Source organism: Pyrus communis, chromosome 10 (genome assembly GCF_041283825.1).
Source record: "Pyrus communis isolate YQ-2024b chromosome 10, ASM4128382v1, whole genome shotgun sequence".
NCBI lineage: Eukaryota > Viridiplantae > Streptophyta > Magnoliopsida > Rosales > Rosaceae > Pyrus > Pyrus communis.
Genome location: NC_142574.1, coordinates 30,272,075 through 30,299,251, shown reverse-complemented (window position 1 = coordinate 30,299,251; position 27,177 = coordinate 30,272,075). Strand labels below are relative to the sequence as shown.

The 27,177-nt window shown below is 37.3% G+C and overlaps 4 protein-coding genes across 5 annotated transcripts; all 4 read left to right on the top strand.

Annotated features, from left to right (window-relative positions):
• The first annotated feature begins 418 nt into the window (after positions 1-418).
• Positions 419-3,233, top strand: LOC137729360 (uncharacterized). Its single transcript, XM_068468295.2, has 3 exons — positions 419-709; positions 835-1,060; positions 2,617-3,233. Exons 1-3 carry the CDS (start codon positions 491-493, stop codon positions 3,045-3,047), a joined length of 876 nt encoding a protein of 291 aa, XP_068324396.2. The 5' UTR covers positions 419-490; the 3' UTR covers positions 3,048-3,233.
• Positions 3,234-8,611: 5,378 nt separating this feature from the next.
• LOC137728875 (serine/threonine/tyrosine-protein kinase HT1) lies at positions 8,612-11,846 on the top strand. Of its 2 annotated transcripts, none has more exons than XM_088678625.1 (4): positions 8,612-8,776; positions 9,116-10,332; positions 10,542-10,997; positions 11,338-11,846. In XM_088678625.1, the coding sequence occupies exons 2-4, from the start codon at positions 9,577-9,579 to the stop codon at positions 11,611-11,613; spliced, it is 1,488 nt and encodes a 495-aa protein (XP_088534751.1). In that variant the 5' UTR covers positions 8,612-8,776; positions 9,116-9,576; the 3' UTR covers positions 11,614-11,846. The 2 variants fall into 2 exon arrangements, with proteins under 2 accessions (XP_088534751.1, XP_088534752.1); XM_088678626.1 differs by having other exon boundaries at positions 8,612-8,797.
• Positions 11,847-17,616: 5,770 nt separating this feature from the next.
• Positions 17,617-18,950, top strand: LOC137728710 (transcription factor bHLH162-like). The gene is made up of 3 exons (XM_088677452.1): positions 17,617-17,994; positions 18,228-18,581; positions 18,672-18,950. Exons 1-3 carry the CDS (start codon positions 17,875-17,877, stop codon positions 18,759-18,761), a joined length of 564 nt encoding a protein of 187 aa, XP_088533578.1. The 5' UTR covers positions 17,617-17,874; the 3' UTR covers positions 18,762-18,950.
• A 4,810-nt stretch (positions 18,951-23,760) lies between these two features.
• LOC137728709 (eukaryotic translation initiation factor 3 subunit D) lies at positions 23,761-26,750 on the top strand. Its single transcript, XM_068467451.2, has 2 exons — positions 23,761-25,648; positions 26,303-26,750. Exon 1 carries the CDS (start codon positions 23,957-23,959, stop codon positions 25,643-25,645), a length of 1,689 nt encoding a protein of 562 aa, XP_068323552.2. The 5' UTR covers positions 23,761-23,956; the 3' UTR covers positions 25,646-25,648; positions 26,303-26,750.
• Positions 26,751-27,177: the final 427 nt, after the last annotated feature.

Below are 27,177 nucleotides of genomic sequence, written 5' to 3'. Positions count from 1 at the left end.
TAGCAATTATAAATAAAACATTTAGAATACCAGTATTATTCTTCACTGTAAGTGAAAGGTTTTAAGTTCGATCATCGCAAAATGCGAATTTGAACAATCTTATTATAAATCTATTATGAGATTAAGTTCACTCTTATCTTAATTAGTGTAGGTAATATTCGAGTATATCCTGATAGACCCTGTTGCAATAATTGGAGAAAACTGACGTGGATCCTGCTGTCCGGTCCAATCTTCACAAAAATTACTAAGAAAGCGGTTCGATTTGCATCCCCGAATCATATCCATCCACGTAAGAATACCAGACCTCCCGCATCATGTGCGCCGCGGCTCGTTTGTCCACGTTGGCTTGGTGGGCCCCACTCTTTGGCCCCACCTTGATCCAAACTTTGGGTTTTGTATATAAATCCGATCTCATCTTTCACATGGTTCATGCCAATCGAGTCACACCATTTGTGTAGCAGCTAGAAATATTCAGTAGCAATTAACGTGAATGGCAAGAGCAGCTCCGGCCACCGCTCGAGAGTTATTAGCGGCGAGTTTTTCCGGCATGGTTTTCGGGTTCCTCGAAGACGGCCACGAGTTTCCGGAAAGTTGCGGCAGCAGCGACGGAAGCCAAGAAAATGACGCCTTTTTGTTAGATGAAGAAGAGGAAGCCGGAGATCAGGAGGAGGACAAGAGGTTTTGGGAAAAACAGCACCAACTTTTACAAGTAATTGATCTTACTTATAGTATGTTATGGTATCCGACAATGAATTTTAATTTACAGTCTAACAATATAAGCGTTTGTTTATTATATGAGCACGATATTAATGGTTATACAAATATGTTTTGCAGGCTACCTTATACAGGACTAGTTCTCTAGAGACGAGGATTAGAAGTTTGACAAGGGAGGCGGTGAAGGAGATACAGCGGTCAGGGACGGAGTGTGGTTGCGGGAAACCGATGGCGAGCGGTTGCCGGAGCTGCCTCATGAGAGAAGTTTCCGGCAGACTTAGCAATGCTGGTTACAACAGTGCCATGTGCAAGTCTAAGTGGAGGAGTTCACCGGACATTCCTTCAGGTAAAATATATATACTGGATCATTATTTGTGAAAATATATAATTAATGAATCAGATTAATTTTGTGTTAAATGGAATCGGATTAGATTATTAATTCATATATTTCCCATCTCATACCTCTTTTTTGACCTACCATATATATGGTAAAATAAAGATTCGTGGTTTTGCGCGACGATCGTTGTCGTCAGGCAAATTTTTTTTGTCAAATGATTGATATTTTTAAGGGATACTTTGGATGTGATATTTAATCTTTAACATTCTTTGATTAAAACCTTAATAGTATTCAAAGTTTGATCAAAATCCCTTGATTTTTATACACCTCATTATATTACTATTTATATTTATTTTTTTATAGTTTTGACATTAATTGTTTGATATTTTATGAGATTTATAATCCTATAAATTTAAAATCCCTCATTATAATACTATTAGAAACGGTTACAATAAAAAAATTCAAACATTTTAATTGAATAAATGGATAAAAACTATGTAAAAATAAGAAATAATAAATGGCAAAAGAATGTATCTATAGTGTTAAAAAAAGGGTACATTTTACAAAAAAAAATGATACATTTCACATATAAGAAGGTGGTGCATTAATAAAGAAGAATGGGTACATTATAAATAAATTAAGGTACAGATAAAAGATTAGAAACTTATGAGTACAAATGAATTTTTTAAAAATATAGGCACCAAAAGAAATTAATACATGGGTACAAAATAAAACTAAAAAGAAAATACTACAAATTTAAAAAAAAATGTTGCAAATTAAAAGTGTCACATCCCGGCCCGGGCGGAACCACTTCCCTGGTCCGACTCCACCGTAGCACGATATTGTCCATTTTGGGCCCTGACCACACCCTCACGGTTTTGTTTCTGGGAACTCACACGAGAACTTCCCGATGGGTCACCCATCATGGGAATGCTCTCACGCGCTACTCGCTTAACTTTGGAGTTCCAATGGAACCCGAAGCCAGTGAGCTCCCAAAAGGCCTCGTGCTAGGTAGAGATGAGAATATACATATAAGGATCACTCTCCTGGGCGATGTGGGATGTCATAAAAAGTGGGCTCAAACTAAAAATATAAATATATGATACAAAGTTTAGGCATAAAGTATAAATATACCAAATGTAATTTTTCTATCATTGATTAAATATACAATGTCACGTGACAGTATACACATTGGTACAAACACAAATAAAACTTTAAAAAATATGGGCACAAAAAGAAACTAATATATGGGTACAAATTAAAAAATATTTGTAAATTAAAAATAGGTACAAACTAAAAATAAAAATATATGATAAAAAAATTTAGCCATAAATATAAATATACTAATGGTAACATTTTTAACACTAAAGGAATATATTTAAAAATAAAAATATTTTATTATTCAAATAATTAATGATGTTATTAATACCCAAAGACCTTGATCAAAAATTGAAAATGAATAAGATTTTAATCAATGAAGTAACAAAAAGACGGATGTGAACCTAATTTTTTTTTAAATTATGAAGTAAGAAAACATCTCATTGATTATTTACTATGTTCTTCAGGAGAGCATTCATATTTGGATGTGGTGAACAATTCAAGTCTAAAGAAGGGGGAGGTGAGGGTGATCATAGAGCTGAACTTCAGAGACGAATTCGAGATGGCTCGGGCGAGCAACGAATACAACGATCTGGTTCAAAAACTCCCTGAAGTTTTTGTCGGCAAAGTTGAGAGACTGCAAAGCCTGATTAAAATTTTATGTTCTGCCGCCAAGAAATGCATGAAGGAAAAGAAAATGCACATGGGGCCATGGAGGAAGCAGAAGTACATGCAAGCAAAGTGGCTCGGCCCCTGCAAAAGAACAACATCGACGCCACTTCTGGCCGTGGGAGACTCCGCCAGGCTGCGACCGAAGCCTAAGGAGTCGATGCTGACCGTAGATTTGCTAGAGATGGTGCATAACAGGCATTGCATGACAGCAGTTCAAGTTGTGTGATTTTAAGCAAGTTTTTGTTCGTGTTCTTGCTTTGATACTAAGAATAATTTCCTACTTTGCATGTTAGGGTATGTGTATATATGTAAACGAGAAAAATCATCTAATTAGTATTGGTTATGAAATAACAAACCATTAAGTTTCAAGAGAAACGGTAATAAATCAACAATAACATCCAATTACCTGCTATTCGTGCTCCAAAATTGTGCTTTGTAGACAATGAAGGCTCGTTTGGAAGTACTTTTATAATGACTAAAAGAATTTTTGGTGAAATTGATTAAGTACCTTTTGTAAGAAGTATCAAATATGTACTTCTTGTAGGAAGCACTTCAAGTGCATTTTCAAAATCCACTTAGATTTTTGCTAAGGATTGGTTTCAAAAATAATTTCACCAAAAACGCTTTCAGTCATTTTAAACACATTTCTAAACGAGCCCAAACTACATTTTGTTAGACCTACACAAGTCTATGGGACATTAATTTTCTATACTAATTAAACGTATTATTGAGTTTGTCATTTACAACGAAAAACAAACTCGGACTCTAAAACTCGTATAAATCTTGTGCGTTAGAAGACGTGATATGAAGGGATCCTCCGCAAAAACTTGATTGGTAGATGGGACATGGTTATCAGACGGATGAGGCTACTACAAATGCAAACAAGGACACATTAAACCCAAAACATCAATTGTGATCATCCTCATCATCACCATCATAGCTACAGTCATAAACATTCTCTTGATTTCCGACGTGGGGTTTGCAATCTGCAGCTCCTCCAACATTTCCATGCTCCTGCATCATTTCAAAGTCACGAATTATTGTGCCCTTGGACTTTTGCTTTGGATTAGGAGTACGGTTTTGCCACATTACCTTATATGTTTGGTGCAAGGCAAAATATAATTATGTACAAATAGGAAATTAAAGTGTTTCAAAATGCAACGCAATCTCAATTGAAAATCATGAGGCTCGGCCTATAACAAAATGAGTGGGCATGGTTCAATTCGGTCCACGTTTGCCCCTTAATTGTCGGTTGAATCACTCTCACCTAGTTGGCTTGGTTATGTTCTAACCAAATCCACTAATCAGGCTAGTTGAATCGGTTTTCTCGGTTCCTTGGTCTTTTTTTATTTTTTTTATTATTATTTTTTTTTCTTTCCACTCCTACACACTAGACTATTGTTTCTTGAACTTTGTATAGGGTACAAGACGCAAAGGGGTTAGACGGGCTAAATATCGGGTAGGATGTGGTGCTTTGTATGTGTGGTCAGACAGCCACGTTGTACGGGCACCGCATCTAAGAATTTCTCCACTGTGCATGTCAACTATTGTCAAGAAGAGAGGAAAACAAGATGCCACAGTGTCACATATATAAGACTTCGAGCTTTCAGCTATGTCAGACACTAACCTTCTTGAGTATTTTGTGGGCTGCTTCTGCAGATGATTTTGACATGAACCCTCCCTAATTTCAAGAGAGAGAGAGAGAGAGAGAAATTTGTGAACAGTTTTTGATAGATTAAAACCAACACTGTAGAAATAGAAAAAGAAGAGATGTAAATTATATTTTGTATGATAAGGCAAGTCAACAAATCAGATAAAAAGTAAAAAGAAATAACAACCGCATACCTTTATTTAAAGTCCTTTTAGATGATTGTGAATGGTCACTGGAGATGGATTTCACAATTACAGAAGAACCTGCCCTCGTCTTCTGCAAATTACAAATTTAACAGATTGTTTAGAAACAAATCTCAGTAGCAGTAAAAGAATCAGGAATGCTAAGAGTTTTACAATTGCCCTATAATGACGAGTCATATATTCGTCACATAATGAGTATCGTATGAATACAAGAATGTGTTTTCAATTGTATGTAAGAATCTCACGCCAACAAGCGGAATATGCAATGCATGTTACCTTTGTTCAACAGTTTTTGACAAGGGCAGGCTCGGTAGTAACGACACTTTGATAGAGAACTTTTCCACAAACACTACAAGATCTGGTCAAGAGAAAACAGTTAATTAAGAAGTGATTAATACAAGAACTATGTAATATTCTGCTAATTCTTTGAACTGATTCAACTAATTAATTATGTAATTAGCATAATAATAAGGTGTTTAATTTCTTACGTAAAGTAGTTATCTTGTGTCGGAGGAATAAGATCTCTGCAATGCGCACACCACAATATATCTGGTGAACCCTCCATTACATATACTCAAAATCTGTTTGGAAACAAAAACATATACCAATATTATTAACATATACACTGCATCTAAAGTACGAGTTCGAATTCACTATCCAATTTCGCTTCTAAAAAAAAAAACACGTAATTTCGGACACAACGTAGATACTTAAAAAAAATTCTTTACAAATTGAAGATTGACCTCAAAGAAACACCGGAGTTTTATTAACCCAAACCCTAAATGTAGAGGTTTAAACTCTAAAAATGTCCCCAACACAAGCCTAAAACCCAAACCCAAACCAAATTTACACAAGAATTTAGGTCAACCTAAATCCGGTGAGAATCAGAGGCATGGTAGTGCATGTGGACTCGCTCAATTTAGTGAGTGTTGGATGATTGGTCATGGTTTGAATTTCTTTTTCCTATGAGTTAATTTTTTGGTATTGAATGTAACAACTCAAATTTAAATCCAATAGTTAAAATAATTTTGAAAAATAGTTAACTCATATTCCACCCAAATAAAAATATTTAGTGTGTTTAACAACATATTGAAGTGTGGTTAGTGTGTGTCGGAATATTGGTTGCGTAATTTTTCATACTTGGTCGCAATTTGAATATTCTAAAGTTAAAACATTTATAAAAATAAATTAAGATAACACAAAAAGTATTGTTTAAACAAAAGTATAATGGGGGAAAAACCATTATTCGACCAATTAGGAGCCTAAATTTATATTGGAGGATGGATGAAAAAAAAAAGCTACTTTTAAGTATAAATCATAAATTCTAGAGTGTAAATAGCTGTTGAACTCTCTCAATCGGAGATGATCTAAGAACTTCACATGAAAATAAGGACAAATTTGAAATACATTAAGGAGGTGCAAACCTAGATTACACAAATTGAATAAAATCGTCTGATTGCCCTAATGCGCACAAATTCAAATCACAAAAACAAATTAAAGATGAAATAAAACGCATACTTAAAAGATCAATAATTCGGGATTAAAAGAGACAGGAAACAACTCTGCTTTAGAATTACACACTCACATAGTGCTTTATATAAGATCGTGGGTTCTCACCTTTCCTTTTCTTTTGTTCCTTCTATTTTTCCTTCTTTTTTACCTAATTTTTTATTTACCATATAAAGCACGTACCAGTAAATTACATTAGTCTCTGATTAGTCCAGCTAAAACACGCGCCATAAAGTTTGTTTTAACACGCCCATCGACCCCGTCCAGCTCACGCTTGGTATGTCCATTGGGTTGGAACTAATTGGGCCGCTCCTAAGAGTTGGTTTAAATCCAGCTGAACCGGTTGGGTTTGATTATTTGGGCAGTTGGGCCTTTTTCTTTACCTTACATATTTTTGTTCTTTATTTTGACTTTTCTTTTCTTTTCGTAAAAGCAAGAAAAACTCTGTCTCCCCTTTCAATTTATTTTCCAACTCCAACTACCTTAAAAAGAATAACGCTATTTCAAATCTATTTTTACGCAACTTTGTTTATTTTTTTACTATTAATCTTCTTCAATGCATTAGATCCAACATTCAAAATTTAAGTTGTGTGAGAAGTAAAAGTAGGTGTATGCAAAATTCTAAAAGACGTTAGGTGCTAGTTTGATAGTGGGCTGGGGCCTAGCACCTAGGATGCTAGGAGGGGATCTAAAATGCAAAATAGAATCCAATAGATTATAAAGTATTAAAACATAGAGGTATTCATCAATTTTCCCCCTGAACTTGTGATCATTAGCCAATTTCCCCCCTCAACTTTAATTTTGGCCAATTTCCCCCCTCAACTTTAATTTAGTCAATTTCCCCCCTCAACTCTTATAATTAGTCAATTTGCACCCTACTGTTAATTTTTTTAATTTGATCATAATTAAACAAGTGTGTGTAAGAAACTAAATAAGATGTATGTTAATCATGTTCCTATATCTTTATCCTATTACAAATAGATTAAAATTTAGAATTTTACAATTTATCATAGATAGTATTATTAGTCATGATAAATCAGTATGGAGTAATTTTATTTGATTTTTGACTATACAAAATTGATGACGAAAATGATTGATGTGTAAATTTTTGTATGTGAATACAATTTTCTTTATAAAAGCGAAAACTAAGTTCAAGTAAATTGTGGAGAATCGAGCTTTAGTGAAAAAATGGCTAGTCCATTCATAATTTTCGACTCCTTATTAAGAATAACCCATTTTATTGAAATAGGTCTGATCCATGAGTTTAGGATTATTATTTCTTCTTCTACATGCCTTAAACCCAATTCATAACTTTTTCTTATAATCCACCCATATCACATACTAATTGTATTATGTTTTTGTACATTTTACCCTATATTATGCAGGTGAGTTTATATTAATTTTAGTACTTTGTTGGAAGTTATTAGAAAGATTGAAAATTAAGAAAATAATAGATGGAAAATTAAAAATAAAAAAAAAGTAACAGTAGGGTGCAAATTGACTAATTTTGAGAGTTGAGGAGGGAAATTGGCCAAATTAAAGTTGAGGGGGGGGGGAATTGACTAATTATGAGAGTTGAGGGGGGAAATTGGCCAAAATTAAAGTTGAGGGGGAAAATTGGCCAATGGTCACAAGTTCAGGAGGGAAATTGATAAATACCTCTAAAACATAATGCAAAATGAAAGTTACATATTTTTTGTCTAAGTAATAGTCGCGACATAGGAAGTGCTTAAGTAGAAGCCCTTTCCTAATTTTCAAACTCTAGGCAATGACTAGTGGCCTAGTGCATAGACAGAAATTTTTAGAACTGTGAGCATGGATATCATTATTCTTTTAAAATTGTGCACGAATCATGTGTAAACAATGCATACACTGTCATACATTTTAGAATTGTAATTGTATTGATAACACAATGTACGAATATATGCTAATCTATAACTTGAAGTACAAATAAACCTAAACCCAAAAAAAAATTTACAAGGCCAACTCCAACATAATACTAACCGAACTCTCCTACACTAACATACATGTATAGCTCGCTATGGCGTTATCCTACAACCTCCCGACAAACATACAGCCTATTTGTCCCTCGCATTCAGGATGAAAGTTCGAATGTGATATCCGATAATACCAAGATTAGCCTCTAACCTCCATAACCCAACAAGTATCACACACACCAAAAACAAAGGGGTAATTAGTAAATTCAAGAAACATGTCTCAGCTCACACGTACAGAGAGAGCGCGTCCGTGCGAACCGTACCAGGAACCGCCGATAGCCTCGTTGGTTGTCTCTTGGGCTGGCGTTTGGTTTGGTTTGGCTTTTTGAGAAGTCGTATCCGTACCTCATTCTCTCCGATAACGACACATGGAATCCCAAATTTCTCATTATTTTAATCAAACAGTTCCTCCTCTCTCTCTCTCTCTCTCTCTCTCTCTCTCTCTCTCTTCCTCTTTCTCTCCCTCTCTCTCTGCCCTCTCCCTCTCGCCTCCCTGACCTCACCTCCTCGTCGCCCATATCAATGGTGAAATGGTGAAATACCCTTGAAGCTTATGGTGGTTTGTCGCCATGATGTAGAAGCCATGCCCTTTATGGTAGGCTCGTCATCAGCTCAGGCATTTTACTTGGCTACCCTTTTTTGAAAATATGAATTTTTTTTTTGACTTTTTCTGGTTATATTACGTGTGATTTATTAATTATTTTTTAGGTTTTTGTATCTGGGGATTTTTTTATTCTGCATTATTTTAGTGGAGTTATGATTGTTTTGACCCAATGATTATTTTTTTAGCTTTTTCTTCCGAGCTTGATCGTTTGTAATCATGGGTGTTTCTTCGATACCCTTTCAATATAATTGAATACACTTTTGTTTTTCAGGGCTTTAATTTTATATTTTATTGACTGGCTTATTGGGTTGTTTTTGTATGAATTTCCAGGCTTTCACGGAAGGTGGTGTTTGACTTGGAAACAAAAACAAGTTTGTTTTTGTTTGATTTATTAATTTTTGTATTTATTTAGAGAGCCTAAGAGGGTTTGGTGGTGCTTAGGAGCGTGTCCAAACTATTTGATTGGAAGGGTGTGCAGATTGATGAGATTTGGTGGGTTTGAGGATTTGATGCGGCCTCATTCGTCCGTATGGGTTTCAATACTTCCTTACATTCAGTGATGCAAAAAGTTTGATTCTTTTTCTTCAACTAGTTTGATAAAGTTAGAGGTCGTTGTTGATGGGCTTGAAGAACTTCGGATTTTCGAGCTTGTTTGTAGCTGAATTCAGATTGTTTGAGGATTTCCCAGTTGGATTTAGGCCTTCTTCTCGGCTCCAGGACGAGGAGGAGGTGATTAGGGTGGTTTTGTGGGTGTAAAGCTGGGTTGGGATTTGGTAGAATTACTGGGGAGGATGGAGGAGGAGGCGTATTCTTGGATTCGGAGAACGAAATATTCTCATCGGTTTGATTCTTCAAGATTGGCCGCCCTTCCGTTAGCCCTGCAGGACGTCCGGATTGCCGGATTAAAGTCAAGGCCTGCACCAGCAGCGGTGGCAGAAGCGGAAGCAGCTCCTTCGAAGCAGAAATCGAGTCCCAGTAATTCAAAGATTCTGAGGAATTCTGTTCATACGTCAGCTAGGCGTAATCTTCTTACCAAAAAGCAGAGATCTTTGTCCCCTGTGCATCAGATCCGCATCCCCGATGCGTTTAAGGAAGCCAAGTCTGAAACGAAGAGGTTTTCGACACCACATCCTAAGAGAAAGGCGTTGGGAAGGTTGTTCAGTAAGGATTCGCAGAGTAAGTCATCGAATTCGATGAATACGAACCCCTTCGGGCACTTGGCTTCTATGAAAGTCAATGACAAGACCATGAGCGGGAAGGAGTCGCCTTGGGCCAAGTACTTTGATCATGCCGGCGGGAGAGTTAATGCCGTGGACGCTGCCGATGAATTTTGCGTTGATTTGTCGAAGCTGTTTCTTGGGCTTAAATTTGCTCATGGGGCGCATAGCAGGCTTTACCATGGTATCTACAATGACGAAGCTGTTGCTGTTAAGATTATCAGGGTGCCGGAGGATGACGAAAGCGGGGTCTTGGCAGCTCGATTGGAGAAACAGTTTAACAGAGAAGTCACTCTTCTATCTCGTCTCCACCATTCGAATGTCATAAAGGTATGTAATCTCTTCCTCTTTTCCACCTTGTATGCATTTGGATTGTTACATTTTCTTATGCTGGTGAACGAATTATGTATCCTAGTTTGAAGATTTTAAACATCAGATATGATTTAACCATGTTTACAACTTTCGTAATTGCAAATCGTGAGCATGAGGTTGCAGAATGGTGTATCCTTTGTTACTGATATTTTGTTTCCTTGAAACAGTTCATTGCAGCGTGCAGAAAGCCACCGGTTTATTGTGTAGTCACGGAATATCTATCAGAGGGTTCCTTGAGGGCATATCTGCACAAACTTGAGGAAAAATCTCTTCCTCTGGAGAAACTGGTTGCTATTGCCTTGGACATTGCTCGGGGAATGGAATACATCCACTCGCAAGGAGTCACTCATCGGGACCTTAAGCCCGAAAATGTTCTTATTGATGAAGAATTCCACCTGAAAATTGCTGATTTTGGCATAGCCTGTGAGGAGGCGTACTGTGATTCATTGGCCGACGACCCTGGGACATACCGTTGGATGGCCCCAGAGATGATCAAGCGTAAATCCTATGGACGGAAGGTTGACGTGTACGGCTTTGGACTCGTCCTGTGGGAAATGGTAGCCGGAGCAATCCCCTACGAGGATATGAATCCCATTCAGGCTGCTTTTGCTGTTGTGAACAAGGTACGTTCATAACTTTTGTTTCCCTTGCCTACGGTTAGAAGTGTGCATGTTAGGCTCCTTCATCCAAACTTTTGTTAGTTCCTTAGTTCTAGCTTTTGTCTTCACTACAAAGTCTAGTCTTCGAGGAGTAGCCAATGACGATCACAATGAAACGAGTTTGCAAAAGATTTGGGTGTTTTGTTTGACAATTGTTGCGCTGAACTAATATTTCCGCCATTTACTCTTTCTCGCGAAGCTCTTTGTGCAGATCTCTAAATGAAAGTTACTTATCAAAAAGAACAGCTCTTAGTTAAGGTTGCATGTTAACCACATTCTAACAAATTGTGGGTTGCTTTTTCAGAATTTGAGGCCTGTTATCCCGAAGGGTTGCCCATCTGCAATGCGAGCGTTGATCGAGCAATGCTGGTCCTTGCATCCGGAGAAAAGGCCCGAGTTTCCGCAGGTTGTAAAGGCATTGGAGCAATTCGAGGCTTCCCTCGCCCGTGACGGAACCTTGAATCATGTAACAAGTCCAATCTGCCAAGATCACAAGAAGGGGAAGCTCCTTCACCGGATTCAGAAGCTTGGTCCTGTGCATCCTCACGGTACACCAACGCCTAAACCCAAGTTCTCTTGAATCCATCATCTTTCATGTGAGACCTCCTGGCTTTTGTAGTGTTACCAGGTCAAAATTGTAATTAAAGAAAAGGGTTCGTTTTCTTTAAGCCTTTTGAATTGTAATCTTCTGTGATGTTACATTCATGTGGAACAAGTGGAAGTGAACTCGTAGATTGATAGGCAAGTATATATTTTCTATAGCGTACACGTACACCACAAATGCTTATCAATTTTGAATTTTTTAATCTCTCACTCACTGTCTATAAATTATAGAATTTGAGGGGTGGAAAATGCTATATGGTGACAGTTATAACTCCTTTTTCTTTGCAAAGTTTAATTTGATTGAAAAAGATCTTGGGTAGAGTTTCTAATTAGAGTAGTTCTCACACAGAGCATGCATAGTTTTGGGTCGTGCCAAAACATAGGAGGTATATGCTTTTGTGAGTGATGCTATTAGTCACGTGATCATACTTACCAATCACTTGATCATATTGTCCTATAAAAACTTTTCAAGGACCAAAATATAGGGGGTGTAATGCTTTTGTGAGGGTGGTTTTACCGATCATGTGATCATGCTGCCTTACCGAATTCTTTAAGCCATTTACGATTCAGAATTGAGAGATTCACATTTTATGAAATCAAGAAGGGTAGTGCTACTTACACACCTTTTTTTACCTTTTACACTATTGTTAATTTTTGTCCATTGATCATCTTAAGTTCTTTCTATCTGACAACCGAAAATTCAGAGGAATGTTCGAGAAGTATGGATACACCACCCAATTAAGAATTGGATTTTCCTTTTCACAGGTCATTTTCACAACCAGAATGGTTGGTGCTCTTTATTTTTTTTTCCCCATCATCTTCTCAAGCATTTAAAAAGGAAAACTAATGAAAAATGCTTGAAACTTTGAGTTTTAATGATAAGGACAAAATAAAGGGTAAAGTGAATGCTATCATGATTGATTTTTTAGTGTAAAAATGTGGTTTTTCATTAAAGTGAACAGTATCGGAAACTTTTCGTTAAACTTTTCTTAAAATAATTCTCCATCAATGTTAAAAAGTGACTCCTTCAATTAGGCAATTACCTTACAACCCCCCACCCCCAACTCCTCCGGTTTGTTGTTTAAACCACCTAGTCATCCACCCCTTTGTCTAATCGTCTCCTTCCCTGCTGCCATACACGCTTTGGGAACTCTTGATGCAGAACGTAGATAGTCTTTCTGAACCAGACATGGATGCGTGGCCTACCATCTTTGCATTATGTTTCGTTACTTGTATGGAAACGCTGGTGCAAAAGAACCCTTTGATCTTTAAATGGGTAGGTAGAGGACATGTTCACATTAATTCTCACAATGTTCTTGTGTGTTTTATTGTCAAGGACTCAACTTGGACAATTAAAGAGAGAACCACATTGTCCTTGTGTAGCAAGACTGTTGGGGCATGTTCGTAGTGCTTTAGGTTAACCATATGTGTTTCTAACAACGTTTGGCTGGAAAATTTTAAGGACTCATTTGAAAGTGCTTTAGAAATGATTGAAAGTGCTTTTGGTGAAATTGATTTTAAGTTCCAAAAGCACATTTAAGTATTTTTTTAGAAGAATCACTGGAATGTGCAAAAATGACTTCCCTTGTAACAAAAGTGAATCTAAGCGAAACACTATGAGCATGAGTATTTTCTTAGACCCCTTATAATACTACGTGATATATTGTTAGATTGTTTCTCTTGTACTTATCTTAAAAGCACTTTTAATCAATAAAATTTGTTATGCTTCTAATAAAAGTGCTTAAAGCAAAAACGCTTATAGCAATCACATTTCGCTACCAAATTCGATTGCAGAAATTTATTAGATGCATTGCATGGAATGGCCTTTCTTATTTATAATTTTTGCCACCTATAACTTTCAACTTAAATCCGTGATACTTTAAATTTCTCATGCCTTCGACGTTTTCTTTTCTGCAAAAACATAAAAGCCACTTGCTACAAGCAACATTAGCACAAACCAGCAAAAATATCCCATCTCTTGCCATGATTTGTAGTTTTTCACATGCAGTGGACTTGTCAATTGAATAAAAATCTAACCACTTTTTTTTTTTGGTCAAAAAAATCTAACCACTCGAAATCTAAAATTTTAGAGTAACTTACATGAAACATATTTATCTCTTAAAAATGTCTTTTTAAGGTAACTTACATGGAACATATTTTTTTGTAGTGTTCTAACTAATTATATATTATTATTTAAAATAAAACTTATACCTGGTAATATATTATTAGACCCGAAAATTACAAGACGGTAAATCATTTATGTGTTTTTCTCCCAAACTTGACTTATTAATTTTTTTCAATTGTGGCATTTAACAAGGCCTGCTGCCGTGTCCTGCATGTTTGGAGGTACAATGCTCTTTCAAAATGCCTCTCTATGAATGCTACCTCACAATTCAACATAAATTTCGTGCCAACAGTAAAATATTGTAACAAAAACATAAGAAAACGTATAATCTAAAAAAAATGATAGAAAATTCATGAAGAGTTTTACTTTTAAAAATGTCTTTTTAGCGTTTATGAACTACCTAAACGCAAGTGTGAAAGTTGTGGTCCATAAAATAAGTGACGTAATCTAAGTGACGTAATTTGCCAATAAAGTACCAACTGACGTGATTTAAATGCTTAATTCTTCCTTTTTGACCAGAATAACCAATGAGAAAGCAAGCAAATGCCCTTTAGCAAATGGCAGACTAGTTTGATGAATTCAAGTTCAATAAGAAGACAAAAGTAAACTACAAAATTCGTTAAGTATATTTTTAAAAGAGGTATAAAGTTCAAATATTATTTCCGCTTGATTAACTTGGAAACAAAAGAAGTGAGAGAAGAATATTGAGGAAAACTTCCATCGTTTATGAAATGAAAATAAATTTGATATACGAATACTTCAATCAGACACGAACGATAAAATATATTTTATAACTTAAGTCATGTAATATGTGTTGCAAATACAAAATAATAGATCGTATGTGACAACAGATTTTCGATACACATTTATTTTTACATTCATTTATATTAGTTTGAAGATTGTGTGTAATGATTCATTAAGAAAGTTAAATGAAATAGTGATTACTGCCTCTCTAGGTCTCTCCTTCCTCTCTCTCAAACCTCCGTTCTTTTGTACGTGTTAAAAGGTTTCGGTACTATGGTTAACATTTTTCACACACCCTTGTTAACTTTTTTGTCATTAATCTTCGTCAATTCATTCGATCCACGGCAAAAAAAAAAAAAAAAAAAACGATGTATAAGAAGTAAAAATAGGTGTGTGAATAAAATAAAAATAGATGTGTAAATAACACTACCCTAAAATTTCTCCCACCCTAATCCCAACACATAACATGTACCAAAGGAAAGGACCCAAAGGAAAGAAAGAGGAATCTAGACCATTAACACCCAGCTAATTGGCTCCTCCAAGTTATGGTCAAATATTTGATCCAATGAATTGTCTTGGTTGGAGAACTGCAGTAGGGACTTTTACCATATGATATATGAAGTCTTGTGGCAAGTTGGAAAGTCACTACCAATCAAAAGAATAATACTTAATTGTGATGCAAAAATAGACATCCGATATGAAAGTTTTAATTATATTTCATATTTTTGTGGAAGTGCTTATGTACGAGTCTTGGTCATTATTTTTAGTGGCAGACCGGCCAATTCAATCAACTTTAGTTCATGGCAGATGCCACGAGGATGGGGACCCTTTTTGTTCCTTTTGCACTACTCCAAACTTACCAAAACAGAATGAGATCCACTTCAGAACTCTCTGGAGTATGAGGATCAAGAGATCTGAGCTGTTGAAGAAAAAGAGACTAGAGCCGTTCGAGTTTGGAAATTTTTGTGAAGTGCGCAAATTAAGGTTTGGTAAATTACTATTCACCACTTTTTCTTTGCTCTTTGTGTAATCTTCTGCCGTTCTACGCCAACATTTTGATTTGGATGTGGGGAAAGATAAGATAATGCTTAATTTTAATGAATATGTCTACGAGCACTGGCAATGAAATTGACAGGTTTTGTTATAGTGGAACAATCTGGTTACTATGCATGGAATCGATCAAATTATCGACTACAAAGGTCGGAATTTTGGTTCTAAAACTAGGGTTAGGGTTCAGGGCGAAAAAAAAAAAAAAAAAGCTGAGTGATGATACATAGTTTTGGAAAAAAGGATCCGGCAATGATTTTTTTTCTAGGAATTCTTGGGATTTCGTGATCTCAGTCGTTTAATGTACATCGTGCGGTTAGAAATCATTTCAAATTTTAAAATTTAAAATTAAATATGAATAGTATATAATAAAAATTGACCGCATGATATACAATGAACAAATGAGATCATGGGATCCCCAAAAAATGATCCGAGTTTCCTTTTCCTAGTTTTAGTACCATAAATCTAACCACTGAAAGTGTAAAAAAAGAAACTTGTTCGCATCACAAAATGTGTTTAATTGTATTACGTACATATCGAGTAATTTGTGTGAAGAAATCTTATGTTATTTATCTATTATTTCGGTTTTGTAATGATTACTACAGGAAAATCAACTGTGAAGCCTAGATACTTCTTGGCATTCGCATTTCAAAAAGATCATCCCTATGATAATTTAGTTAAGAATATGATAGCTAGTTACGAATATGTGGTGAGAAATGAAACGACGTAGCAAGAAAGATTTGAACACTCAAAGGATCAAATCAAACAACAAGATGATCAAGAGAGACAATGTGTCTCCACCTTTTGTGCATGGAGAAAGCAACGATGGCCAGGTGGTATGGGAATTAGAGAGACTATGCATCTCATTTGTTCCTTTCAGATTTAATATAAAGTAAACAGATATCGGTAACTTTAGTTTCATAAATCTCAAGAAACAGCAACCACTTATACATGGATGTGGTAGTTACACCTAAAGCTGCTTTGAATAATATTTCTTTGTTATACTGTTTCCTGATAATCATATAGTGCTCCTGAAGTTTTCTGTCGGAAAAGAAGGAAAAAAAAAAAAAAAAAAAAACACCATTTTTTAATATGTGAATGCAGATTAAAGTTGCAGCAGGATATCATCTTTAATTATTGGTTTCCTCATCACATGTATAACATTTATATGCCCAATTGAAAAGGGAAATAGTATCCCTTTGGCCTGATCGACCCTCTTCGAGCACGTGTAGAGATAAGTGGAATATAGCCAACCCAAATATGAGTTCGATAAGGTTGATGAGGAGTACGGATTATCTATGAATTTTAGAATGCAAACTCAAATATGAGAAAACGAAAAGGAACAATTAAGCTCAGTTTAGTTAACTAGCTACTTCATAAGATTAACGAAAAGGAACAATTTCGCTGTTTGTTGTTTCTTAAGATTGGCGATTTCGGGTTTCTTTGTTTGATCATATATCCTCCAAATTGAATGTTTTACCCTTGTTTTTTGTTGTTGTACTCACGAGAGGTGGCAGTTAAAGAATAAGTGTTAAAATTACTAGGTTTTGAATAGAAAATGAATGAGGCATTATATATTTATGTACTACATTACGTTACATGATTTAAGATGGGTCCCTTGCATGTGTTCAAGGTTTGTATGGCAGAAATTGACTCGTTGGAATTTCGCTTTCTTTAGGTTGTAGGGTGCAATGTGACATGCCAGCTCATCATTTTCACACAACTAAAATCGGCACAATTTGAACTTAAAATAAATGGTCTAGGTTTCACGTAAAATCTGCCAATAACACGAAGGAATTTTTACAAGAACAGTTAATCTGCTAAATTTCGTTTTCATCAAGCTTTTAATTGATTCGTAAACATCTCTACTACTGTGAAAGCCGAAAATTACACAGTAATACATGTGTTTTCCTTTGTCAAATGACCGGTCAAGAACAATGGTGGGTTTGTGGGACCTTGTTAAATGATAGATTCTAAGTGTGGTCATTTATATATACAATTATATGTATGTCATATAATGAGAGAAATAGATTTAAAGTTATAAACAATCGGTTATAAGACAAATTTTCTTCTAACAAAACGAGAGGGAAGGGTCCTACTGCCTTCTGAAATCTGTAAGCTTTTTCCAGTAGCATCTTGTGATAGAGTACTGCTTTTCACCTTTGGCTTTCTTTCTCTCCTCTTGCTGAGCGTCTCAATTATAAGGGCGCGCAGTATACCACAAATTGAAGACCAATATTTGTTTTTATTTGTACATCATCATCAAGTATTTCAATTTGCAGGTGGATATTGTTTGACATCTTTCTAGTTTGGAATAAATTGATGGAGAAGTGCCCTAGTTCATCTAGAACTGATAGGAAAACCATAGAAAAAAACAGAAGAAATCAAATGAAAGCCCTATTCTCCAAGCTCAATTCTCTTGTTCCCCACCGACGATCAAGGGTCTCTCTCTCTCTCTGAATCTTCTTTGTGGGTGTGTAATTGTTAAGATTAGACTGTAATTGTTAAGATCATGTTTTCTTGTCAGACAGCGTGTCTGTTTATGTAATTGTTAAGATTAGATAATTCAGACTCACAATCTAACGACACAACATTTGTATGCTAATACAGGCATGCTAATACAGGCATGTTTTCTTGTCAGAAATGTGTTTTTGTTCATGGGATTATTGTTGCAGGAAGCGTCGCTGCCGGATCAACTAGATGATGCTGTAAACTACATTAAAAAATTACGGACAAACTTGGAGAAGTTGAGGGAGAAGAAAGACAGGCTAATGGGAATCGAGAAGAGCAGTCATTGTAATGCAGGGTTTGGCCGCAGTGGTGGAGCAATAACCGAGGGATTAAATTCATCACCATTGGTTGAGATTCATGAAATGGGTTCAGCTCTAGAGGTTCTGATGATAACCGGGCTGGATTACCAGTTCATGTTCAATGAGTCGATTCGAGTGCTTCAAGAAGAGGGAGCCGACATTGTTAATGCCAGTTTCTCAGTTGTCGAAGATACTATTTTTCACACAATACATTCCAAGGTAACTAAGCAAACAACCACACAATTAATCGTAATTTTTTAGACTGTACTGTAATTATACACATTTTTATAGTCTGCGCATATACTGTAGGTTAGAGAGTCTGCAGCACCAGGCTCAGTAGCTGCAAGGATATCGAAGAGACTAAAAAAGTTTGTGAACGATCAAGATGGTGCATTTTGAACCTATAAATATATGATCTGTTTCACTGAAGTACAAGTCCTAATGTCGGTTGTTGATCTGAATTTGGCCTTCTTAATTAATTATGAGCCTGAAGCTTATCAAAATTACAAGTCCTAATGTCGTTTGTTGATCTGAAGATTTTATTTTCAAGTCCTATGGCCTCTATATATATGTTTACATATATTTAAAGTTCAGTTAGCATGAGTACTCACCAAATGAGAGCTACACACACACACACACACATATATATATATATATATATTATAGCATTCTATGTATATAATTTCTTCTTAGTTACCATTTTTACTACGTACAGTTTAATGACAGAAATTATTTGAATCTGTGGAAATATATATATAGGAGATATAGTCAGGTAGACAACAAAGAAAATCACAATGCTATGGGGATCGGAAAAAAATAAAAAATGCTAGACCATCGATTCCTTACTTGCAAAACAAGGGATATTTGAATTACAAATTCTCCAATCACATTTCCTGATTGCTCATCGCTCCGTTCTTTTGATTTTATTGCATGTGAAGGAACTAATTTCTCTCCTACATCAAAACATCAATTAAAAGGTAGAAGAATTAAGCACCATGGATATTTATTGTGTTTGAGTTCCGAGTTAAAACTCTCTCCCAGTTGTACTGTAGCAAGTCACACCTCATGAATCTAATTATTTCTTGACTGAATATATTTTGCTATATGTGTGTGTGCGTGTGGACAGTATGAGCATCGTTTGGCTGTACTGGAATGACATTTGCAGAAACAGTGGATACGACAGGAAAATCTGTGTAATTCTAATACGTTATGGAGCAGCTGGTGTATGTGGGAAAGCCCTTAGTATTCTTGATTAATAGTTCTGATACGATATGGAGCAGCTAGAGCAATGTTGATTAATTAAGATTTAGTGGTGATGAAAAGTCTTTGATTCTAGGGTTTAGGGTTCAGAATTAGCTTAATTAGTATTGTCTTATGAAGACATAACTCAAATGGATTGATGGCCGTCAAAACTATAACAATCCACCAGCTAGCTTCACAAAAATTAAAACATATCTAATCTACTTGCCAAATGGTCCCGTCCTCCGAGCGGTCGTCTCAGAGTGAACTTGATGGAGCCTGGAATGAATCCTTAAAGTTTGTGGTGCAAGAATAGTGGTCACAGACTCATACGGTGTCCTTGTGGCTGCGTTCGTCAGAAAGTCGGCCAATGTTTTCTCCCCTACGCAGGCTGAAGCTATGCCGGTTCGTGCGGGGTTAGCTTGGACGACGGAAAGGGGTCTCAAAATTTATTCTTGAGAATGATTCTCTCCAAATCACTTCGGCGCTGCTGGAGCCTTCTCTTAATTCGACAATGGTTGGTCCAATTGTAGAAGATGCTAAGGCCTTGCTTAGGTCGGGCACTGGAGTCACACTTTCCCACATTCGCCGCCAAGCTAATGGAGTTGCCCATCATCTCGCCAATTGCTCTTCAGGTTGATGACTATGTTTATATCTACAAGCTAATGGAGTTGCCCATCGTCTCACCAAAATTGCTCTTCAGGTTGATGACTATGTTTATATCCACAAGACTACACTACAATATCGCAATTAAAATTAAAGTTGATTAATGTGATTCAGAATAAGAAAGAAACTACAAAATTAATGAAATTAACACTCAACCATCCAATGTATTGTGAGAAAATGTACATGGCAGATGATTGAAGCTCGTGTTAATAAGTGGGAACACTAACTTGGGCAACTGGTCTAGTAACCAACATCTACCTAGTTGTTTAGGATTTTACTTACGTTTAATTGTTTGTTAAATTTCAATTTCTAATAGAATTTTAATTGTTAATTAGATTTTCCAGTATAATTTTAATTGTGAATTTAATTTTTATTTTCGTACTTTACTTGATGCCAATTAAACCATGAGAGTTTTCTCAATTATAGTTTTTTTACTATTTTTATTTTTGGCGTCAAACGTTGTGTAATTACTTAGGGCTCGTTTGAAAGTATTTTTAAAATGACTACAAGTGTTTTAGATAAAATATTTTTGAATTCCAAAAGTACTTGAAGCGCTTTATCAGGATTCAGATGCATTTTACTAAGAATTGGTTCCAAAAATATTTCCAACAAAAACAATTTCAGTCATTTTAAAAGTACTTCGAGGTTCCACTTAGGTCATCTCCAACTGAAGGGTCCAGAGGGCCGAAAATAACCCGAAAACCGTCTCCAACCAAGGGCCAGGCTAAAGGGCTCATGGGCCCCAAGGGACAAAAAAGAGCTAAAGGGTCAACCGGCTAGCCCAACCCAGCCAGCCCCTGGCGGGGCCACAAATTTGAATGCAACGGCTAACTGACGTCAGCCGTTATATTTGATTCTTTTTTTTACAAAATTAAAAAAATTAAAATTAAAATTCTATTTTTTTTTTCCTATAACTTCCTAAGCCCTTAAACAACATTAAATAACATTAAGTAATATGAAACAACATTAAACAATATTAAACAACATTAAATAACATTACACAACATAAAAAAAAAACATTTAACAACATGAAACTTAAAAAACATTTTTAAAAACATTTAACAACATAAAACTTAAACGCCTGCTCCATGCTTCTTTTGGCCCGAAGATGTGCAACAAGATCATGTTGTAGATACTTGTTTGTGGCACAGGAACATATCATCCTATAACGCCTCATGTACTCATTTAAAGAGATACTATCAGTCATTGGATTCAAAGGCAAATTAGGCCCATCATATATTTTTGCACGGTCCCTTCTTGACCTAGTTGTAGTTTTTAAATTTAATTAATAAATTATGTTTGGCCTTATGGCCCTTGGTTGGAGATGGTTTTTTGCCACAGGGCTATGTTTGGCCGTCGGTTGGAGATGGTAAGGCCATCTCCAACCGAAAGGTCTAGATGGCCGAAAATGTCCTAAAAACCAACTCTAATCGAGGGCTAGGCTAAAGGGCTCATAGGCCCCACTGGACAAAAAAGGGCCAAAGGGCCAACCGATCAGCCCAAATGAGCTAGCCGGGCCAGAATTTGAAAACCAACAATAACTAGCTGATATCAGCTAGCCGTTATTTTTGAATTTTTTTTTCTTTTTTCTTTTTACAAAATTTGTTTTAAAAATTGTAAAAATTCTTTTTTTTCTTCCTATAACTTCCTAAATCATTAAACATTACATAACATTAAGTAACACGAAACAACATTAAACAATATTAAACAACATTAAATAACATTAAACAACATAAAAATAAAACATTTAACATGAAACTTAAACAACATTTTTTAAAATATTTATCAACATAAAACTTAAACACCTACTCCATGCTTCTTTTGGCCCAAAGATGTGCAACAAGATCCTGTTGTAGGTACTTGTTTGTGGCACGGGAACGTATCATTCTATAGCGCCTCATGTACTCATTTAAAGAGATAATATCAGTTCTTGGATTGACAGGCAAATTAGGCCCATCATATATTTTTGCATGAGCTCTTCTTGACCTATTTGGATCGTCTTGGTCGTCATCGGACTCTTCATCAAACCACCCATCTCAATCATCTTCCACAATCATGTTGTGTAATATGATGCAAGACATCATGATGGAGTCCAACTTTTCTTGACTCCACCTTTTTGCCTGTTCGCTGATGATCCTATCATGCCTGGAAACCCACGGTCTTCAGCTTTGCGAATGAGCCGATCCAGATCTTCTTGATTTGGCTCACGGAGGTACTTGTCTTTGTAAAGCTAAACAATTGTGTCACAGAATTCAGCAAGAGTATCAAGGCATGTAGACTCAGACATACCATAGGTTTGATCCATCGAATCAGTTGGGGAACTATAGGCCATCATTCGGAGTGTAACAGTAACCTTCTGATGAGGTGAGAAACCAAGGTGGCATGCTCTGCCCCGCTTCTGTTGACAATATGGATTGACCTGCTAAACATCACGAAGTAAACGCTCGAAGACATGACGTTTTATCCGAAAGCAACATCTAAAATCATCTTCTGTGTACACCGAGTTAGGGTTGAACTAGTTGTTCATCAGATTGGCATGCGTCATTGCTCTGTTTCGTGGTTTGTAAGAGTGACCAACAATAGAGCCATCCCATTGAGGTTGTTCGTCAACTGGCTAACACATCATGGTTGCCACATATTGTGTGTTGCGCCATGCTTCATCTTCTTCATCAGACTCCTCATCTTCTTGTCTCATCTGCGCTGATTTTTCTTCCAATTTGGAATTGGATGAGGACCCTCAGTTGGATTCCGAAGAGGATCCAAAGTTGGAATTCATTGCAAACTTGAATTGAAAGAGATTGAATTCAAATGTGTGTGAATTATAGCCCAATATCCACTCTATTTATAGCCCAAAAAATTTCAAATCCAACGGCTAGCTAACGTTATGCTTACGTCACTTAGCCGTTGGATTTGAATTTAAGTTGTAGTTTTTAAATACTAAATTATGTTTGACCCTATGACCCTTTGACTCTTGGTTGGAGATGGTTTTTTGTGACAGGGCTAAAATGAGCCCTATGGCCCTCGGTTGGAGATGGTAAGAAATATGATCATGCACTGTTCATTAAAATATTAATTTCTTGAATGGCCAGAGGGCTAAAACGAGCCATCTGGCCAGCCTTCGGTTAGAGATGGCCTAAGCGATATGGTCCTGCACTATCCATTAAAATATTAATTTCTTGGAGAGCCAGAGGGCTAAAACGAGCCCTCTGGCCCTTCTTCGGTTGAAGATGGCTTTAGTACTTCGGTTTAATGATATTCATTTTCGCTTGTAAGTGATAGGTCTTAGGTTTAATTCTCGTAAAGGGTGAATTTGAACCATATTATTATTATTCCGTTGTGAGATTTAATCTTCCTATTTCTCTTAGTAGATATCGTTCGTTTAAAAAAAAAAAAAAAAAAAACAATGGTACTTTTAGGTTTAGGAGAAAACCTTAGCCACTTCCACACTGCCCTTAATATTCGGTAACTTTGCGAGGCCCAATAAAATATAATTGGACTAGGAAAAACCTCCTACCTTAGTCGAGATTCAAGACCCAGAAACACCAACAATTCATAACGGCTGGTGGCAGAACAGTAAATTCACAAGGCATAAAAACAGTGCGTACACTAGGGTTTTAAGCCCAAACCCAATCGGGAGTAAAGCTTCCGACTTCCACTGTCTTCCTCTGAATCTCACAAATCCAGCAATTATGGTCGAAGGTTTCGAAGTCGGCGGCGTCCCTTTCAACCCCGACGGGTGGGGCCCACCTGAGAGCACCACCACCTCCAATTTGCCCCAAAACGTCCCCTTCGCCCCCTTCTCCCGCTCCGAGAAGCTCGGCCGGATCGCCGACTGGACCCGCACCTTCAACAATCCAGCCCGCTCCAAGAACCCATCCGACGCCGTCTTCGACTTCTCCAACGGTGAGTCGTTCCCCGGCTCCGCCGATGACGACGCGTCGTTCCGTCTCGTCGATGGAAAGCCCCCGCCGCGCCCCAGATTCGGCCCCAAGTGGCGGTTCCAGCAGCAGCGACAGCTCCCCCACCGCCGCGACGAGGAGGTCGAGGCCAAGAAGCGCGAGGCCGAGAAGGAGCGAGCCCGCCGTGACCGCCAGTACAACATGAACCGGTCCAACGTCAATGCCCCGCGCCGAGAAGCTGCGGTTTTCAAATCTTCCGTCGATATCCAACCTGAGTGGAACATGCTCGAACAGATCCCCTTCTCCACATTCTCGAAGCTCTCGTTTTCGGTTCCGGAGCCGGAGGATCTCCTCTTCTGCGGCGGACTCGAGTTCTACGATCGCTCTGTCGATCGAATCACCCCCAAGAACGAGAGGCGGCTCGAGCGGTTCAAGAACAGGAACTTCTTCAAGGTCACCACCACTGACGATCCCGTCATCCGCCGCCTCGCAAACGAGGATAAAGCCACAGTCTTTGCCACAGACACCATTCTCTCGACTCTTATGTGCGCACCCAGGTCAGTTTACTCTTGGGATATTGTTGTTCAGAAAGTTGGGAACAAATTATTCTTTGATAAACGTGATGGGTCGCAATTGGATTTGCTTTCGGTTCACGAGACATCTCAGGAGCCATTGCCTGAAGCTAAGGATGATATCAATTCAGCTTATTCGTTGAGTGTCGAGGCTGCTTATATCAATCAGAACTTTTCACAGCAGGTTTTGGTTAGGGATGGGAATAAGGTCACATTCGATGAGCCTAACCCGTTTGCAAACGAAGGAGAGGAGGTTGCTGCCGTTGCTTATCGCTACCGAAGGTGGAAGCTTGAGGAGGGAATGTATCTGGTTGCGAGGTGTGAGGTGCAAAGTGTTATGGAGGTGAATAATCAGAGGTCGTTTTTGACCCTGAATGCGCTTAATGAGTTTGATCCCAAGTATTCGGGTGTCGATTGGAGGCAGAAATTGGAGACTCAGAGGGGTGCTGTATTGGCAACTGAGCTTAAGAACAATGCCAACAAGTTGGCTAAATGGACTGCCCAAGCCCTCTTGGCCAGTGCCGATTTGATGAAGTTGGGTTACGTTTCGAGGGTTCATCCTCGTGATCACTTTAACCATGTGATTTTGGCTGTGGTAGGATACAAGCCCAAGGAGTTTGCCTCGCAGATTAATCTCAACCAAAACAGTATGTGGGGGATTGTGAAGTCGATTGTGGACTTGTGTATGAAGTTAAATGAGGGCAAGTATGTGCTTGTTAAGGACCCGTCGAAGCCCCAAGTTAGAATCTATGAGGTGCCTCCAGATGCTTTTGAGAATGATTATGTGGAGGAACCACTGCCCGAGGATGAGCAAGTTCAGCCACCCACGGAGGAAGGCCAAGGTGCTGAGCCGAATGTTGCTGCTAATGATGTTGAGGATAAGCCGGCTGATGCTGTTGCCGCTTGAAGGGTAATTTTCTATCTGCATTGTGTACTGTAGTGTCGCATTTGTGTTCCTTATCATTTTAGTTTTCCTTATTTTGAATAATTATGGGCTTAAGCATTTTAATAATCTCATCGAATCATGTCTACATTTTAATATGTTGAAGCTTCCTGATGATTAACGTAATGGTTTGCTTTAGTCATTAAACTTAAACCCAAACAAGACAGTGCAAGTTTGCAGGAAAAATTCTTGGCGAGTAACTCTAGTCCTTTCTTCTTCAGATTTAGATTCCATTGTTTTTCTATCATGGATTATTGGATTAAACTGAGAGAGAGGGGATCAATGTATGAGAACCGCACTTTGTTTATTCAGTCTCGACTCATTCTTGTGTTATGTTGGAGGAGTTTTTATTGTTGTAGAGACTCAAGTTGGACAATGTTAGAATATATCTTTCTGTTAGGATACTCGTGTATTTCCCGAGTCACTCTGAACTCTTCTCGTTACTGATCTTGAATTGAAATCGTGGGTTCTGTGATGAATGTGTTTACTTCTTGAGGTCACTAATTGATATTTCACATGTATTGCCTGTTGTATGATGCGGTCTGACTTTTGGTCATAATAACGTTGGATATCTCGTACCCTTATGTTACTGATTTATTCATCATTGATTGGTGACTGCAGATTGAAATCGATTTTCACAATTGCTAACAACGGGGAGACCTGGCTACGTCTCTAATGGTTGCAATGCGAGAGATTATAAGGCTATCAACTCAGATTTGAAGTTAAGCTAACTTTTATTGCTTCGTTGGCATAAAGTTCTTACGAGCATTTTGTAGCTGCGCCATTTTTTAAACCGGCTAGAGGAAACTATCAGATCATGGGAATGGTTTTGTTTCCCTTTTTTTAACCTTGAGTTTAGTGATATGTTATGCTATTTTATGGTACTTCAGTTTTGTCTTGCTATTTTGTATTGAAGTCGTTTACCTTCCTCATTTTTTCGATATCACTCTGCCTAATGAATCAGACGAAGTGGCATATTTACTTGACTTTCTGGTTTGGTTTCTTGGCCACTGTATTTGGAACTTCAGATGTTTTGTTTCCTGTAAATACATTTGCGTTTTGATTGTCATGTTAGTAGATTGCTCGTTTTTACCAGCTGTAGAGTAGCTCTTGTTTCTCAATAATTCCAACTCGTCGGCCCAGCCAAACGATAGCAATTTACATGAAGCGAGTACACCGTCACTTTGGCATTTTGACTGAATAATGCAATGCCACGTTGATAAAGTGAGTTTCTGCGCTTCATCCTTAGTTGCTATCGAAAAATGGACAACAAGAAGAACATGCAACAACCAGATTGGGTTGAAAAAGTTTGGGCATGGCTTGTAGTTACACCATATGATTACAGTACCATAGCCCGTTATGATACGGTTGTAACCCAACTGTTTCCTGGGCCATCGTTTACCAATCTCGAAGATCGACATGATCATGTATGTTGGTTACATTGGAGGGATTCGAACCCAAACAACTCATTTTTTCACCATTTGTCATTGGTTACA

Coding starts and splice junctions, on each gene's coding strand:
- LOC137728710 (XM_088677452.1), top strand. CDS start 17,875: ATGGAGAAGTGCCCTAGTTCATCTAGAACTGATAGGAAAACCATAGAA. Junction 17,995..18,227: donor TTCCCCACCGACGATCAAGG/GTCTCTCTCTCT, acceptor TTATTGTTGCAG/GAAGCGTCGCTGCCGGATCA. Junction 18,582..18,671: donor TTCACACAATACATTCCAAG/GTAACTAAGCAA, acceptor CATATACTGTAG/GTTAGAGAGTCTGCAGCACC.
- LOC137728875 (XM_088678625.1), top strand. CDS start 9,577: ATGGAGGAGGAGGCGTATTCTTGGATTCGGAGAACGAAATATTCTCAT. Junction 10,333..10,541: donor ACCATTCGAATGTCATAAAG/GTATGTAATCTC, acceptor TCCTTGAAACAG/TTCATTGCAGCGTGCAGAAA. Junction 10,998..11,337: donor CTTTTGCTGTTGTGAACAAG/GTACGTTCATAA, acceptor TTGCTTTTTCAG/AATTTGAGGCCTGTTATCCC.
- LOC137728709 (XM_068467451.2), top strand. CDS start 23,957: ATGGTCGAAGGTTTCGAAGTCGGCGGCGTCCCTTTCAACCCCGACGGG.
- LOC137729360 (XM_068468295.2), top strand. CDS start 491: ATGGCAAGAGCAGCTCCGGCCACCGCTCGAGAGTTATTAGCGGCGAGT. Junction 710..834: donor AACAGCACCAACTTTTACAA/GTAATTGATCTT, acceptor TATGTTTTGCAG/GCTACCTTATACAGGACTAG. Junction 1,061..2,616: donor TTCACCGGACATTCCTTCAG/GTAAAATATATA, acceptor TATGTTCTTCAG/GAGAGCATTCATATTTGGAT.